At 54.7% G+C, this 15,909-nt stretch overlaps 1 protein-coding gene across 2 annotated transcripts in view; it reads left to right on the top strand.

Annotated features, from left to right (window-relative positions):
• Positions 1-15,909, top strand: part of GRM4 (glutamate metabotropic receptor 4) — a 45,961-nt gene that overhangs the window by 10,056 nt on the left and 19,996 nt on the right. For both annotated transcript variants that reach the window (XM_061363029.1, XM_061363030.1), the window contains exon 3: positions 5,834-6,050. In XM_061363029.1, coding sequence (XP_061219013.1) covers positions 5,834-6,050 — 217 coding nt within the window. The remainder of the gene's footprint in view (positions 1-5,833; positions 6,051-15,909) is intronic.

Here is a 15,909-nt window from a genome sequence, read left to right as displayed (position 1 = left end):
CATTTCACGCTGCCGCTGACCTTTAAGCACGGGTGACTCCGCTCCCAGGTTCAGCAAAGCGTTTGCCTTGCGGGCGCCGCTGCGCAGGCAGTTGCCTTTGCCCATTCCCTAGGGAATGATGCTCGCCGGAGCTCTGGCTCCTGCTGTGGCCTCGCAGCTTGAGGTGAGGGTTGCTCACTGCTCGTGTCCCCCTCAGCATCCTCGGCCCTCCAAGGGGATGCTGGTGTGAAGTGCTGGGAGCTGAAACAGAGGGACCTGCACCAGATGCTTTGAAAGCACCTCCCCTGGATGGAGTTTGGTGTCCCCTAAAGCAGAGGGAAGCGCAGGGGCATTCCAAATGCCCTCTAGGTCCTTTGAGGCTTACACTGCTGAAGTGGTTCTCTGACAGGGCTGTATCCCATCCAGTGAGCTGCACCGGCACAAAATCCATTGGAAAGTCCAACAAGGCGAGAAGCAGCTTCCCCCTGGCCTGGTGAGCGCCTGCACCTCTGCACCCATCGCATCATCCCTCCCTTTGCTCCTTCACCCCGCTCCAGCAGCCATAGGTGGGTCACAGCAGGTCTGCATCCCACCGTGCAAGCGCTGCAGAGCCCTTGCACCTTACCCTGGGAGCTTGGAGCAGCCCCTTCTCTACCTCCAGCCATATGTGTGGTGGCAGTGGCTGCTGTGCCCCAGGATGGTGCTGTCCATGGGACCTTCACCTCATCCCATGCTCCCTTCCCTGCTCCCTCCACAGCCCACGGTGCTCCCAGGGAGCCTTCGCTCCTCCTGCTTGGGGTTTGCCGCTCCTGTGCTACATGAATAAATAACGTGTCCTTCGTTAGATGCCACTGCCTAATTAAAGCCGTACATCAGTGGAACAACTTGCAGATGCGGCATCCTCTGTCCAAGCTGGTTTCGTCACTCCTCATAGCTCTGCCTGCAGAAAAACCTTCCCCCAAATCCCCGGTCTTGGCTCTTCGCGATAGCATCTCTCTGGCGTCACTGAGAGAGCTTTCTGGCACGCTCCGGCTCCTTCCCACCCATTCCTCTTCAGCTCTCCAGCCCCAGCTCTCCTCACTTTCTCCTGAGCCACCACAGTGATGATGGTGTAAAAGGAACCAGGTCCAACCCCTGCAAATGGGATCCCCAGAAGGCTGTTTTAGGGTCTGGGGTGCATTTTTCAACCCCATCCAGAAAGGGCTGTGACCTGGCAAAGCCCAAGCCTGGGTGAGGAGCATTGACATGGGCTCAACATGTGCCAGATGCTTTGAGGCACTTGTTTTTTCATGGCAGAGAGTGCGGCGGCTTTTTTTAGTGCAGGGGTGTTCTACAGCATGAGTAATGCACCTAACACAAGGCGATGCCCATTGCATGTGCAACGGGAGCTGGGGGTGCTCAGCACCTGTGGGCACGGGAGGTTTTGGGACCAGGTTGCTATGGCCAGGGAGGATGTGCAGAGCTGGGTCAGGCTTGTGTCTGCCCCATGCCATCAGGGTTGCCTGGAGGCTTTGGGGATGGTGGGGCAGGAGGGATGCTGCATTTGGCACCATGCTTTGCACTTGGTGGGTAAATAACCTTCTTGAAGCCAGCAAGGTGGAGATCAGCTGGGACACTGATTAATCCCCACTCCTGCCACTTCGTTTTCTTGTTCTTTATTGGGTTTATGAAACAAATCGCAGCTGCCCCGGCCCCACAGCATCAGTCCCTGGGCATGGCACGGATCAGCGAGGAGGAGCGGGAGGCTGAAGGCAGGGGGACAGCAAGCCTGATGATGCCAAAGGGCAGCATCCGCGGCTCTGTGCACCCTGCGCTTTGCTCTCAGCTGGGATGAGCTGGTTTTGGTCGGGTGCAGCCACCCTCCGGCAGCACCAGGGTTTTGCCTCCCTGGCAAAGGAGGAGCTGGGTCCTGTAAGAGAGAGTTTTCTTTCCTATATCTGGTTTTACATCTGCTGCTGGCACCCCCGGATGAGCCGTCTCCTGTCGCTGTGAGCCGGTGCCAGGGCTGGCCGGGAGCTGCTCCCGCAGCTGCTTCCCAGTGCTTTATTTCTTGACAAGAGCCAGATTTAAGGAAGGGATGGAGCAGCCTGAGCCTGGCCAGTGGCAGCCCCGGTGCTGAGCTGCCTGATTTACAGGCTTTGTTTAACGGGTCATGGCAAGGGGAGCCTGCTGCTCCCTGTGTCAGCCCGGAGCGCTGCCTTGCGATGGCATCGGAGCTGTTATCGGCGCTGTTATCGGCTCTGCAGCATGCCGGCGCATGGTGATCTCTGCATGATTCCAATGGCAGTTGGAGCAGTTCCCGTTTTCAGCTGGGGAAACTGAGGCACAGAGACCTGGTGAGCAGCTCAGGCTCTGTGCGTTGTGGGGTCTTTATTGCTCTCCGAGATGCCAAAGGCTGGATCCTGTCGTGGTGCTGGATGGGGGCTGCAGCTCACTCTTTTCCTATGACAAGACCCGGCCATCTCTGTTCAGCCCCCTTGCTCCTCCAAGCCCCTGCGGTGCTTTACGCTCTCCCTAATTAAAAGCTGCCGTCCAAATGGCTCGATGATGGAAATTCTAATTAAATCAATTCCATCTTGTCGGTGAACCAGAGGTTTGCATAAGATATGCATGAAAATTAATACTTATGGTTAGGGAATTAGCTGCTCCTGACCTTGTTTCTGGCATGGGGGGGCTGCTGCAGGAGCCCCTTCTCATGGGGATGCTCCAGATTGGAGTGCGTGGCTCTGGCTCTGCAATGACCTGGGTGCTTTTTGGCTCCTTCCCTCCTGGCTGCTCAGACTGATGTTCACATTGATGGTTTAAGCCTCGGGGCAGGGGAGCGTGGGGTGTGTGTGTGCTGAAATCGCCGCCTTTACCTAATTTCCCCCAGTCTATCTGCCACCGGTAAATGCTGCACCAGCTCCTCAGTGGTGTTAATGAAATGGGTATGAAATCCAGGGGGTTTTGCAGTTGGTCGCACCAGTCCATTGACCCAGGGGCTGGGGGGCAGCAGGGTGACAACCCCAACCCCGGCTCCTGCCTGCTTTCTTACACTGAGGGTCCATTTATTCAGGTTGGGGGTGCTTCTGGATGATGCTGACTCTGTTTCTTGGTTCAGAATGGGAGGGAGGAGGTTGTACCCCCTGCCCTGGGGTTCCTCCCCACTCTTAATGGGACAAGGGAGCCTTGGGATGCAGGGGAGCTGCTCCCATTGATTTCCCCACCACCCCTGCTGTATTTATCCCAGGCTGGAGATGAGCCAGGCCAGGTACCAGCAGTGCCCAAATATGCAGCTGAGATGCTTCCAGCTCCCCCTCCCCACTGCATCCTTCTTTCTAAAAACCTCGAATTCCCTGCCTGCATTTTGCTTTTATGGACCTAAAAGGACTTTTGTCTTTTATCTGAGAATATAGCTGATGCCACGAGTTAGGCTATTGTAGACCAGGAGATCAAAAAGACAGAGGGAGGAAAAAGGCAGCAGAAGTCTATGAAATGGTCATTTGGGAACTGGTACTTTATTTTCACTTCCATCCGAGGCGGAGGAGTGAGAGAGAACTGTTCTTTCCATTCACCTGTTAAAATACAGCCTCCAGTTTGTAGCCTGTAGATCAACAGGTATTTTCTAGGCTTTGTTTTCCGGCAGGGCTTTGAGCAGGATGGGCAGCCAGGGGTCAAACGCAGCCATGCCCTGACTGAGCTGGGATGGGATGGGATGGGATGGGATGGGATGGGATGGGATGGGATGGGATGGTGGCAGCCTCCATCACAGAGCTGCTGAGCAGGGAGGGATCTGTTTAAACTAAACCACTCTGCAGAGAAAAACCATCCTTGGGAAAGGATCCTCTGGAAAGGCAGGGTTGCACCCCTGGCCTCACATCTCCTTTGACACAGGCACTGCTGCTTTCCATGCCTGTTTGTCCTTGTTGCATGGGCACATTGCGCCTCCATCCCAAGCCCCCATGTCCATCCTTTGGCCGGCCCTGGTGAAGGTAGGAGGAGGTGAGAGCAGGATGAAAGATTGCCCAGAGAGCACCTCACCTGCTGAGCTGAATTCTAATCAAGCCTCATGCGCCAGCTCCGGCCGCAGATACCCCAGGAGCAGATCACAGCCCCTCAGAAAGGAGCACAAAGGAGGCAGTCACAGAGAGCAATCCCATTTGTGCTTTGATAACGATTCCTTCCTTTCCCTCTCCTTCTCCAGCTCTCCCTTTCTTCCCATTGTACATTTTGCAGGTAGGTAGCAGGGTGGCTGCTCCTTTCCAGGGGCCTCTTAGCATTCAGGTGGAGTCGTGGGTTTATAACACGGGTATTGCATTAATAGAGAGAGAAGATGGGAGTGGAAGAGGGGAAAATAACAGAGAAACAAAGGAGAAGCTGTAAGGTGCAGCCTGGGAGCAGGAGCAGGGGAGGATGGAGCGTGCTGTGGGAGGTGGGAGGTTTGGGACACCCGGGAGGGTCTGTGGGGTCTGCGCATGTCTCCCCATCCTTGGAATGCTGCTCCCCAGCAGGGCTCCCAGCAAAGTGACTTGGTCTTGTAACACCAAACAGGATTCCCACAGACCCCAAACCTTTCCCTGTCCCCTCCAAGCCCACCCGGGTGTCTCTGCTGCTGGGAATGGGCTAATTGCTTCATGGGGAATGGCAATGAGTGAGGCCAAAGGCAGCCTGAGCGCAATGCAGGTGCCTGCTGAGCCTGTGGGATTACTGGGATCCATTGCAGTCCCCTGTGGCTCCAGCACTGTTTGTGCTCCTGCAGGCTGCGATTACTGAATTATTCCCAAACTGGATTAGAGGGAGCAGGGGAGGGAAAACCCTCTCAGAGCTTGGGGATTGCTGCTTGCCCTCAAGACATGGGGTGGTTTGGGATCAGCAATGCCCTGGGCTCTTCCTCCTCCGTTTGCTTTATCCTGGCATAAAGCAGCATCTCCAGGACAGCGAGAGGGCAGCGGGTGGCTGGACCCTTCCCAGGGCTGTGCCAGCTCCAGGTAGAGCTGATGCTGCCTCTGCAGCCCCATTGATTGCCCCAGGGTTCCAGCCCTTCTGATTATATCGATGCTGAACTTAAAAGCTTTTGGGTAGGGCTCTCCTGGCCCTTGCCTGCTTTCAGGACCGGTACCTGCCTGTGCGGGAGGAGAGGATGATGGATGGGGCTGTCTGGGTGTTCGGTACGTCTTCGGTAGGGAGCTTCAGGCTGGTAGGGAGAACCTGAGCTTGATAATTTAATAAGCCTATTCCATCTTTAAGATAAATTAAGATCTGTTATGTGTTTTGGAGATGTGAAGTGCTGTGTAAGTGTTAAGAGTCGCATGATCCTGCGGTACTAAATCATTCTAATGTACTGTGTGAGGTGCAGCAGCTCTGGTTAATTTAAAGGGCTTATTTATGGCTTGGGTGGACAGGACCTGCCGAGGTGGGGCTGGATCTGTCCTTCCTGGGGAAGGAAGCCAAGAGGGGAGACCTTAGCAGTGCTGTCCAGGGCAGAAGTAAGGTTTTCTCTTTGGCCTTTCCTATGCCGGGCATATGTGATGCTTGGGAAACCCTTCTGGGGTGTTGCTGGGTGTCCCTAGGCTCCAGGCAGTCCCCAAGCTCCATGGACATGGAGCATGGAGGGGGGATCAATGATGTCAGGTAGGGAGCACAGCATGTGAAGAAATGAAAGCTTGGGATGCTCTGAACCTCACCCTGTAAAGCCCAGGGCTGCCAGGCTCCTTGGTGGACCTCAAGGAGACTTGTTAGTGTCTGCTCTGCCCTAGGGCTGGTTTCTGTTCTCCTCTGGGAGATCCTGGAGTCTTTCTGACTAGAAGCATCCCCACCAGTGGGGTGAGATCACCTCTTTCTCCTGATGCTTTGTCTTTCTCCCCCTCCACCCCAGATCCCACAGATCAGCTACGCCTCCACCGCTCCGGACCTCAGCGACAACAGCCGCTACGACTTCTTCTCTCGCGTCGTCCCATCTGATACCTACCAGGCCCAGGCTATGGTGGACATCGTCAAAGCCCTCAAGTGGAACTACGTCTCAACCTTGGCCTCTGAGGGCAGCTATGGTGAAAGTGGCGTGGAGGCCTTCATCCAGAAGTCCAGAGAGGATGGTGAGTGGCTTTCTCCTGGGCTGGGGGCTTGGCATGGGCTTTGGAGCAGGTGAGGCTGGACAAGAAGAGGCTATGGATGAGGATGGAGGGATGCCTCTGATTGAGCTTGGCCTGAGCTGGGATGTGACTGTAGTGTGTGAGCAGGGGTGGATGACACGAGTTGGGGGATGACCCTGGTGTGGTGCAGGTTTTGGGGCTGTCCTGTTGCAAGGGCAATGTGGTGGCCAGCAAAGAGCTGAGCTCTCCAGCAAGGATCGGGACCAGCAATCCCAAGCTATCTCTGCTCTGCAGGGCAGGTTGCTTTATTGCTGCTGGCTCCTTTCAGAAAGCACCTTGACATCCCATTCCCTGCTCACCAGGAGACCCTGGATCTGCTGAGCTGGTCAGACCCCTTCCCTCTGTGTCTGAGCCATGGCACTCGAATACTCTCAGGTTTTGACAGAAGATGAAAGTTGGCATCAATACCCACATCTCCCAGTCTGAGTGCAGTTATCCCCGAGGGCAGGTGCTCTAATTTGCCTGTAGGCTTTGGGCAGGCAGAAATTCCATGCTCAGCAGAACTCCTTGAGAGGATTTGTCTGGAGCCAGAAAGCATTTTGCTGACGGGAGCGCTGGGATGCTTAGGGGGGATTAGCAGCCTTGGGAGCAGTGACGAGCCTGTGGGTACCTCCTGGTGGCCGAGCACCAACCTTGGACCAGCTGGGATGGGCGAGGAGCCCTGGCTGTTGCTATTGTGGATGCTATTACCATGAGCCTGAACCTGCCCTGAGACCCTACAGAGGGACTGGCAGAGCACCAGGGTCCCTCCTGCCTCTGGCATCGCTTGTGCTCTGCAGCATCATGTGCGTGGGGTAAGACGGGAGCTAAAGAGTGTTTTCTGAGCCAGTTAAAACCCTGCAGTGCACAGGCTGCTGCCTATTACTGGCTTAACTGTATCTGAATGGCACATTAAGTTCTGGCAAAGTCGGTGGGACACCAGCCTATCTGGAGCTAGTCAAACTGTGTTATGGCCTTATAAATGGATAAAGGGAATAAAAACTTCTAGGTGACGAGCTCCTAATCAAAGCCCTATAAATAGGAACAGTGTTAATTCTGTCTCTCGCACGCGCCCTGGAACTGGGAACCGGCTGTGCTTTTAATATGCAGAGAAACCCATCTGGGGATTCAACCTGGAAACTGCTCTTCAGGATTTTAACTTGAAAAGCAGAATGTTTTCACGGGGCTGTGGTTTTGCGAGGAGCAGCGTGCGGGGATGCTCTGGAGTAGGCGGGCGCGATGCTTGCTGTACGCTGGGTGTGCTGCCTGCGTGCCCCGTGATGGGGATGCGGGTGTGAGCGGTGCTGGGCTGTGTCACATCAACCAGCGGTGGCAGCGAGTTGCTGCAGGGGATATGCGGATGTGCAGATGCAGAAGTGCTGTCGGGTGTGTTGGCAGGTCCAGGGGAGTTAGAGAGGTGCACTGGGGAATGGGGTGTCCCATGGAAAGGCTGTGAGCATTTGTGTCTCTGTGAACAGCTTCCCCACTAACCCTACTGGGTTTGTGAGTGCTCACAGCAGCCCCATCTGGCTGGTGGTGATAATGAGATACTCATCTGAGTACAGGAGGAATAAGGGAAAGCAGTCTCTTATTTCGGACTGGGAGGGCATTTTTTGCATCATCTTTGGCATCTTTCAACTCCAAAAAGGGAGTTTCCTTGCCCATTTCGGCCGGCAGGTCCTGCTCTGCAGGGTGCTCGGAGCAGGGAGTTGATGGGAGTGCTGGATGACACTGAGAGGTAACAGTAACATTGGGTTCAGCAGCTTTGCTAGCCCATTCCTGGCCCTGTTATGTCCTTATCCCACAGCAAGCGTGGCTGGAGGTTGCTCTGCGCCCTCATCCGTGGCACTGAAACCTGGGGGTTCCAATGTGGGGATGCACATGGCTGGGAGGAGTGGGTTGATGCACAGGCACAATTTGAACCCATGTTCCTCCTTCATAAGGCACTGGTAAGGAGCATCGCTTGTGACTGGAGCCCGGCGCAGCATGAGCTCTTCTTTGAGATACCTGTGGTTACCGCAAATCCTCATAACCAGATGGTTAATGATATGACAGCGTAATTGCAGAGTAAACGAGTGTACATCGAGTCAGGATGCGCACGTATTAATCCAGGGCTGAGGCAGTCCTGTAATTTGTGTATCCTCATAACCCAACGATTATGTGCATTAGTGATAATTTAGTTATCAAAAAGCATAATTCCACTGTAATTGCGGTGTAACGGCGGTGTAAGTGCAGCCTGTGTGTTATCAGCAGTAACACCGCTGCAGGAACGCGGTTGTTTGTGAGAGCCATCCTGTATTAGCCCAGGCACGGGGTCCAAGTGAGCTCCAAGCTGCTGCCTAAAGCATTTCACCTGGGAGGGAGCGCTGGGGGGTTTTGCCTACGGAATATCCCTCCCACAGCCATAAATAATGGTGAGGCTGGAGCAAAACGAACTCTGCAGACACCAAATACCTTTATGTACCAGCACAGAGCCACTGGGAATGGGTGAAGGGTCTATCCCCTCTCTTATAGCCTGTTTGTATACACCTGGCTCTCGTTTGTGCTTCTCCAGCAGCATAAATGGTCCTGTGATTTATTGCTGCTTCAAAGAGTCTCCAGCCATCAAAGTGATGTAAAAGGGCTATTGTATGACTGAGGATCTGGCCTCTGCCAAGGGCTTGCCAGCAGTTTGTGAGGTGTTGGAATATCCCCATGCAGGGGCATTTACATGGGGCAAGAGGCAGCTCCTGCTCTGGGGGCAGCACTGGCTTTCCTGGGGGGTTTCTCACCCAACCCCAGCATCAGGGTGAGCACATCCCTGCTCTCCTCCCGAGCCGCGCTCTGCTTCATTCCTCATCCAAGCCCGAGTCTTCGGAGTCAGTTTTTATTTCCATCAGGCGATAACGCTCATTGCTGTAGTTAGCAGTTAGCATTCAAGCTGTTTGCTTTCTGATGCATTATCAACTTGACCTTCAGTTTCAATTTTTAGCAAAGCCTCATATTCGAGCCTTCGCTGTCGCAGTGGAAAGCGCTTCTGCTCAGGGCACAAACCAGCCCGCTCCGCCAGTGCGGGGAGAAGAAATTCACCCTGGGGACGGGTTATTCTTACAGCCAGGGCTGCCCTGTGCTGCTGAGGCAGCCTGGCCTGGCTGGGACATTGCATCTTCTATATTGCAATTACCCTGGCAATTATGCTGTTGGCCCCTGGCAATTGCTGGTGGCTGCACTGATGCCCAGACAGTCATTACTCACTAGAGCCATAGTTTTTTGGGTGCTAGGATTGCAGAGATCTAAAGTCTGCAAAGGATGAATTTTGCTTGGTCCTTTTAAAGTGTTTTAAATGTTCTCCCCCAGAGCATCCTGCAGAAGCAGGGGATGTCAGGTGTGTTTAGATTTGGTACCAAGGTGCAAGGCAGGGCCAGCACTGGGGTGTCCCCATCTCCAGCCCTTCTAGTACAGCATCTCCCTGTGACCCTGCTCAGTGGCATCCTTTTGGTGGACAGACAGACCCATCTGCAGCCCTCTGGCTCTGTGTGCATTGACATCCCTGCTGTTGCTGAGCTCTGGGAGATGAATTATTAGATTTATGTTTATGTAATTTAGCTGGTGAGCACGGCATGTTATGCCATGCGTCGTAATGTGCAGCACTTGGGTTTGTGAAGAGGGTAATATTTCCAGCCAAATGCAAGACTCCTTAGTCATGTGTCTGGATCAATTTTACGCTGCCATTTCCCCCCTCTTTTGTTTTATCCTTCGCTGAGTTTTCTATATTTTTCCTTAAGAGGCTGATACATATTTCTGATGCATTTTTTCATCCCCATGTGACATTCATGGCTGTCTCTGGTTTTAGCTGGGTTCATTACTTTTGGTTGATGCATCAGGATGCTGTCCCCCAAAAGCTGCTCCCAAGGCTTACAGCATAAGCAAGCCCAGAATATATGACTTTATGGCAGATCTGTATATGCAAACATTTCCAATCCTGGTTATTGTCTGGCCTTGTGGAGTGCCATTGTTCTGCATTCCATGGATGTCGTCCCCATGGGACAGCTGGGATGGACGGGAGGACGATGCTGGTGGGTACCTGCCTCCGTAAAGCAGGTGACCTTCACCCCATGGCAGCGAGGTGTGCCCAGTAATAGGGCAGAGCAGGGCTGATCCAGCTCCCTTTCATCCCCGAGGACGCTGTTCTTGTGCAGTCAGCACTCAATTACCGCGGCTCACCGAGGGTTGGCATTTGCTGCCGCCGTCTCGGCTCCCCAGCCAGATCCTCCCGCTCAGCAGCCAGCACAGAGCTGGATGCTGATCCATGGCAGGATGCCGACAGCCTGATGTGTCCCTGCGCTGTGGGAACGCGGGGGTTTGGGTGAGGTTTTCCTGTGGCTGTTTTGTGTCTGGTAACACCGAGGGTGGCAGCATCTCTGTCCCCTCTGGGGCTTGAAGGGATCATCCCTGAGAGGTCTGTTCACAGCGTGGCTCAGGACGGGTCCTTGGTTATACCCATCCCCTGAGTTTCTGTGCTGTTTCTGTCACCCCATCCCCTGCCCAGAAATTAGCCCCAGCTCTTACTGGATGTGGCACCCTTTGGGGCAGCTGGAGGGACAGGTCTGGTCCCCAAGGCTTTGCTGCCATCGCCACTTTGGGTCTTGCAGGTTCCTCAGGGGCAGAACCCACATTTCCTGGGTTATTCTACTTCTTTTCCCCCCTCTGCTTCTTTTCTTTTTGCTGCTGTCAACACTGTGTGCATCAACACAGCCTGAATTTCCTCACCTGGAAACCATCCCTGCCCTCGAGCTGTTTGCTGGTGGATGCAAAGTGTGTGGCAGGCTGGTACTGGGGCTACTGGGCTTGGGAAAACACTGTGGGCCTGGAGCTTGTGATGCCTTTGCTGGCTGAGATCTGCCTATAGATAATGCCGTCCTCACCTCTTAACTCTGCCCCTTGTTCCCACATCTCACAGCTTTCTCTGTGTGATGGAAGCAGGGAGGGAGGTGAGTGGGGCTGGATAAAAGGGAGCTGTTAGCTGTAGTTGAGGCTGGCACGAGAGCTCTGGCTCGGAGCCTGGGTCGATAACTTGCTCTTTAGTATTATGGTGTGTGTCAGGGGCTGCCTGCGGGTGACCCAGGCTGGGTCATGCCAGGGAGATGCTGGCAGCTTTGTGGAGTGAGGTCCGGTCTGAGATGGGATGAGGAGGGAGATGCAGCCCTTGGGGATCGGTGAAGCTGAGGCCGTGGATGCTCTTTGTGATGTGGGCTTGGGTCAGGAGGGAAGGGTGCAAAATCTTGCTATAAGCATCCCCAAAATCCCAGAGTCTCCTGGCTCTTCCCAGTTCAGGGCTGGAGCAGGATGAGGGGGACAGAGACAGTCCAAGGGGCAGCTCACCCACAAGGGATGCTGTAGCTGGTGGGGCTTGACCCTCCTGAGTCCCTGGTTAGGTCTTTAGCAGCAGATCCTTCCTGTGGACACAGACCGTGGTGTTATGTCCTACACGAGAAGCCTGAACTCTCTGCTCCCTGTTGTCCTGCCTGGGGCCCTGGGTTTGAGCTGAACACTTGCTTCTTTTCTCCTCCTTTTCCCCTGTTACAAATTCATTAATTACTGATTTAGCCCAGCAATGCAGGCAGCTGAAAAGCAGGCTCAGATTGCTCAAATTGATAATGTCTGATGAGATTTCCAAACCCTCAAGAGCAGTATTTGAGCTGGTTCCAGGGATGAGGCAGGCAGCAAGCGCCAGGAGCCTCCAGTGATGGGGATGTGTGATACAGAGCCCATGACACAGAAGGAGGGACCCATTATCTCCAGAGTGGATTAATGTGGGGATCAGTGAGCTTCCATCACTCCTTGCTTTGCATTCCTAGGAGGGAAGGGGTGAGATGCCCACTTCGGAGCGAAGCACCCGAGTCTAAGAGCTGAGATTTGGCTGTACCAGGGGATGTGCTGTGGGTGATTCTGTGTGACAAAGGTGTCCTCAGGCTCACCTGAGCTGGTAGTGGAGGTGCTTTGCCATCAGTGGGGCTGGGACTCACGTGGTGTTGCAGTCTCTGTGCTGGATAATCTGGATATTGCTGTCATTAGGGCTCTGCCACAGCAAAGGCCATGTGTGATGGGACCTGGGATGGCTTACCAGCACTGCCGTTATCCCTTGGCCTGTGCCATGGCACGGGGCTGTTTCCCCATCTTGTGTGTGGGTACCTGTGGGATGTAGGGAGCCTTCCCCACATTGCAGAGCTGCTTTGTTGCAGCAGTGTTGAGGGTGGACGATGGATGGATGAGGAAATCTCTGGCCTGTGCAGGCCATCCCATGGTTACACCAGAGCGTTCCAGTCTCACGATGGCGCAGGAGCTCTGCCTCCACGAGGGCACAGAGCCGTGTCCCTAATGACTTCTCCTCTAATGAGTTGGCTCCTGGGGGCTTTGAAGTGATGTGAATAATGAACCCTAGGGCAGGGGAGCCGCCTGCTGCTCGCCAATTACGACTCTGGCCTTAGGAATCTCATTTGAATGCTGGGGTTAGGAAGGGGAGGCTGGAAGCGGGCAGGGGGAGCCGTGCAGGTATTGCCTGCAGAGCCTGGTCCCCTCCCCAGCATGGTTGAGCCAGAGCCCCCTTCTCCAGCGCCCCAGGACCATGCTCAGCAGCTGCTGGCTCTGCAGGAGCCCCCTGATTGATGGTGCTGGGCACTGAGAGCAGTCGGATGCCTGCAATCAAGGGGGTGCTTCCCGCAGCTCCCACCGAGCCTGTAATGGTGGAGATTAAACCCGACCTGTGTTTAACAACACACGTTAACCCCACCTCAGTGAGCAGAGTCCCATGAGGCCCCCAGCAAGTGGCCAGCAGAGCCATAGGGATGCTGGGACCGGGGGGTCTGAGATCCCAATGGGCTTTGGAGATGCTGGTGGGAGGGTGACAGCCTTGTGTTTGAGGACGGTGCAGGTTTGCTCCAGGGTGGGTGTGATCCTGTAATTACACCCCCTCCTTTTATCTCTCCCTGTCGGTCTCTGCTTCCCTGGATGCAGGCTGCTGAATATTTCATCCTTGGCTCTTCTCAGCAGCCTCCCAGTGAAGCTGCTGGCTCTGTCACCATGGGACCAGGCTGCAGTGGCTCCTGGACCCAGCTCTCGGTGCCTGATTGCTGCCCCAGCCCATGGGAGGTTTGGAGATGGGCTCAAGTTGGGTTTTCAAGGCTGTTTCTCGCTGCAAGCACCCTGCATCCTGTGCTGCCATCCATCAGTGATGGCATGCATGGGACCTTCCCTGAGCACTCTTAAATTGGGTGCCCATCTCCAAACTGGGAGCTTCCTGTGGGCTGTTGCCCTGATCCTGGACGCTTTCCCCACTATTCCTGCTCCTCTTTGGTGCTTTCCCAAAGCTGGGGGAGAAAAGGGATTCTGTACCTCACCTCCTGCCTTCTTCCAGGGCCAGACCTTGGGGAGTGATGGTGTGCTGTCCCGCAGGAGGAGGGAGAATATCTGCCTCCTTCCCATCACCACTGCCTCCTCCCCATCACCTCTGCCTCCTCCCCATCACCTCTGCCTCCTCCCCATCACCACTGCCTCCTTGTTTTGATTTCTGGCTTTGAAGCAGCGTTTTGACTAAATGGGTTTTTTGTGCAAAGACAGCAGGAGCATCGCTTGGCAAATCCCCCTTCCCACTGCAGTGCCTGGGGCTATGAATAATGCAGGCACTGAGAGCTGCTGGGGGTGAGCAGGGCCACCTCCCCCGGACCCCCTTGACCTCTTTTTTTCATTATTAAGAAGATTTCATTAGCAAAGCAGATAGCAACGTTAAGTGGTGTTGTCAGCATCAGTGTGCGGGCTGGAGGGAGGGTGCTGCAGGAATATGGAGCTCACAGACCCTCGAGGGTTTTGTTCCTGGGCTGGGTTTGTGCTATTTTCAAGCTTGGAGAGCCCCCATGAGCTTTACTAAACCTTAGGGCCTGGGCGGTGCAGACAGAGACTGCAGACCATCCGTTTTCAACCGGCATCCAGCCGCTTCTCCGTGTCCCCATCTCTGCTGGCCTGGCCATGCCCCTCATGTGCTCCGTGCCCTCCAGCTACAGTGTTAATGAGGTCCTTACTATATCCTAACTGCTCTTTTGTTTCATTCCTCGTTTGTTTGATTTAACAGAGCTGCCAAGTGACTTGGTCCTATCTGAATTCCCATTGGTTTAGTCTCTTATTCATGGGCACATCTCCTTTTCCCATACATGCTCATCCAAGGCCGCTTGCTGCCTCTGCAAGTGCTGCAGGACCCTGGGGGTGGTTGAACCCACTGCTTGGAGTGAAGGGAATAAAACACGTGTGGTGCAAACCTGTGCTGCTGTCTCAAAGCTGGGTTTGCTCTTGCCGTGTTGGGAAGGGACCAGTGGCACAACTGCCATGCACACACCTGGGACCCCTGTGTTACACACTCAGGAGCAGAGCACACACAGCACAGGAGCCTCATGGTGTTGGTGGCACATGGGGATGTGCTGATGCCAGCCCGGAGCTGTTGCTCCTTGTGCGTGCACTCACTTGTGCTGCGCTGGGGCTCTTGGAAGGTTCTCGTGTTTGCAAACTGCTGCTTTTGTTGGATTTTCTCCTTTTATTGCCATGGAAACTGTAATTAAGCTGCACCGGCTCCTTATCCGGAGCACTGTCACTGCTGGTGCAGCCGGTGCCACGCTGGCCTGGTTGGGGCTCAGCAGTGACCGGGGCTGGGTGCCCCACGCAGGGCTGTGCCCATCCTGCCGGTGCTGCTGCTGCTGCTGCCCGCCTCGCCTGGCTGCTCTGTCTGTCCAGGAGTCTGTTTATCCAACTCCCTCCTCTCCATCCATCTGGCTCCCATATGGGAAACAAGCAGCAAATTGGCCCAATTTCTCACTGGAGGAAAGGAAAAAGAAACCCCCCTCTTTGTGGCTGGGGAGTGTGGAGCTGGGGTTGGGTGATACCCCCCCCATCAGCAAGTATTTGCTGGGGGATGCTGTTATCCCCAACCTTGGAACCCTCCCTTTGTGCTCAGCACCCGTCGCATCCTCCCTCCTCTATTTGGCTGCAGGTGGTCAAATCATCCCAGTTTCCTTCTGTGGGAGGGAGTGGACTCTCCCATCCCAGAGCCCTCCTTGGTGCCTGTCCCCATCCCTGCTCCTCTCCAGGGCCATAAGCTGGGAAATCTCTCCCTGCTGCCATGTGCTAATTACTCTGACCTTCGCTTAAGTGAGGATCTTTTAATGGCAGGGAGGTATCACCCGTGTCATTTACTATGCAAATTGAGACCATCAATTACGTCCACAAGGTCCCACAATGTTTAATTTTCTCTCCCATCTCTCTTTTTTATTGGCATCTGCAAAAATGCAGGAGCAGGAGTGCTCTGGCTTTCCGGAGCTGGAGGCTGGGAGCCCAGCAGCCATGTGTGGGGACTCTTCCAGTTGTCAGCTTCCCCTTGTCTCTTTTAATTTTAATGAGCTGCTTTTGCAATTGCCCCATGGAAAACCAGGCTGGAAGCCTGGCCAGTGCTGCAGGGATGGGAATGGAGCTCTTTGCAGGGCCAGGCTGCTGTCTCGGGGTGAAGGGCTTGCGCTGGGGATGCAGCCCATCCATCGTTTCCACTTCCCATGGGCTGTATCTGCCAGAATTTGACCCTTGCATGTGCAGAGCTGGGCCTGTCCTGGGAAGGGGCTGGTGCTTGGAGCTGTTTGTGCAGCTGGGATGGGTGTGATGTGGTTGTGTCTCCAGATGAGTGGGTACTGAGAGGAGTGGGTGAAGGTGGAGCTATGGAGATGTGGGATGGGAGAGGAGGTGGTGCAGAAGGGCTGAGCTGTGGGGCAGGGAAGGGGTGAAGCCAACGACCTGGGAGAGGAGGTGTAAG

The sequence above is a fragment of the Neopsephotus bourkii genome, unplaced genomic scaffold (assembly GCF_033783945.1).
Source record: "Neopsephotus bourkii isolate Nb327-2 ecotype Australia unplaced genomic scaffold, CSIRO-AGI_Nbou_v1 NB_1139, whole genome shotgun sequence".
Taxonomy (NCBI): Eukaryota; Metazoa; Chordata; class Aves; order Psittaciformes; family Psittacidae; genus Neopsephotus; species Neopsephotus bourkii.
Note: the sequence above shows the minus strand (reverse complement) of the source record. Positions and strands in the feature narration are given on the sequence as shown.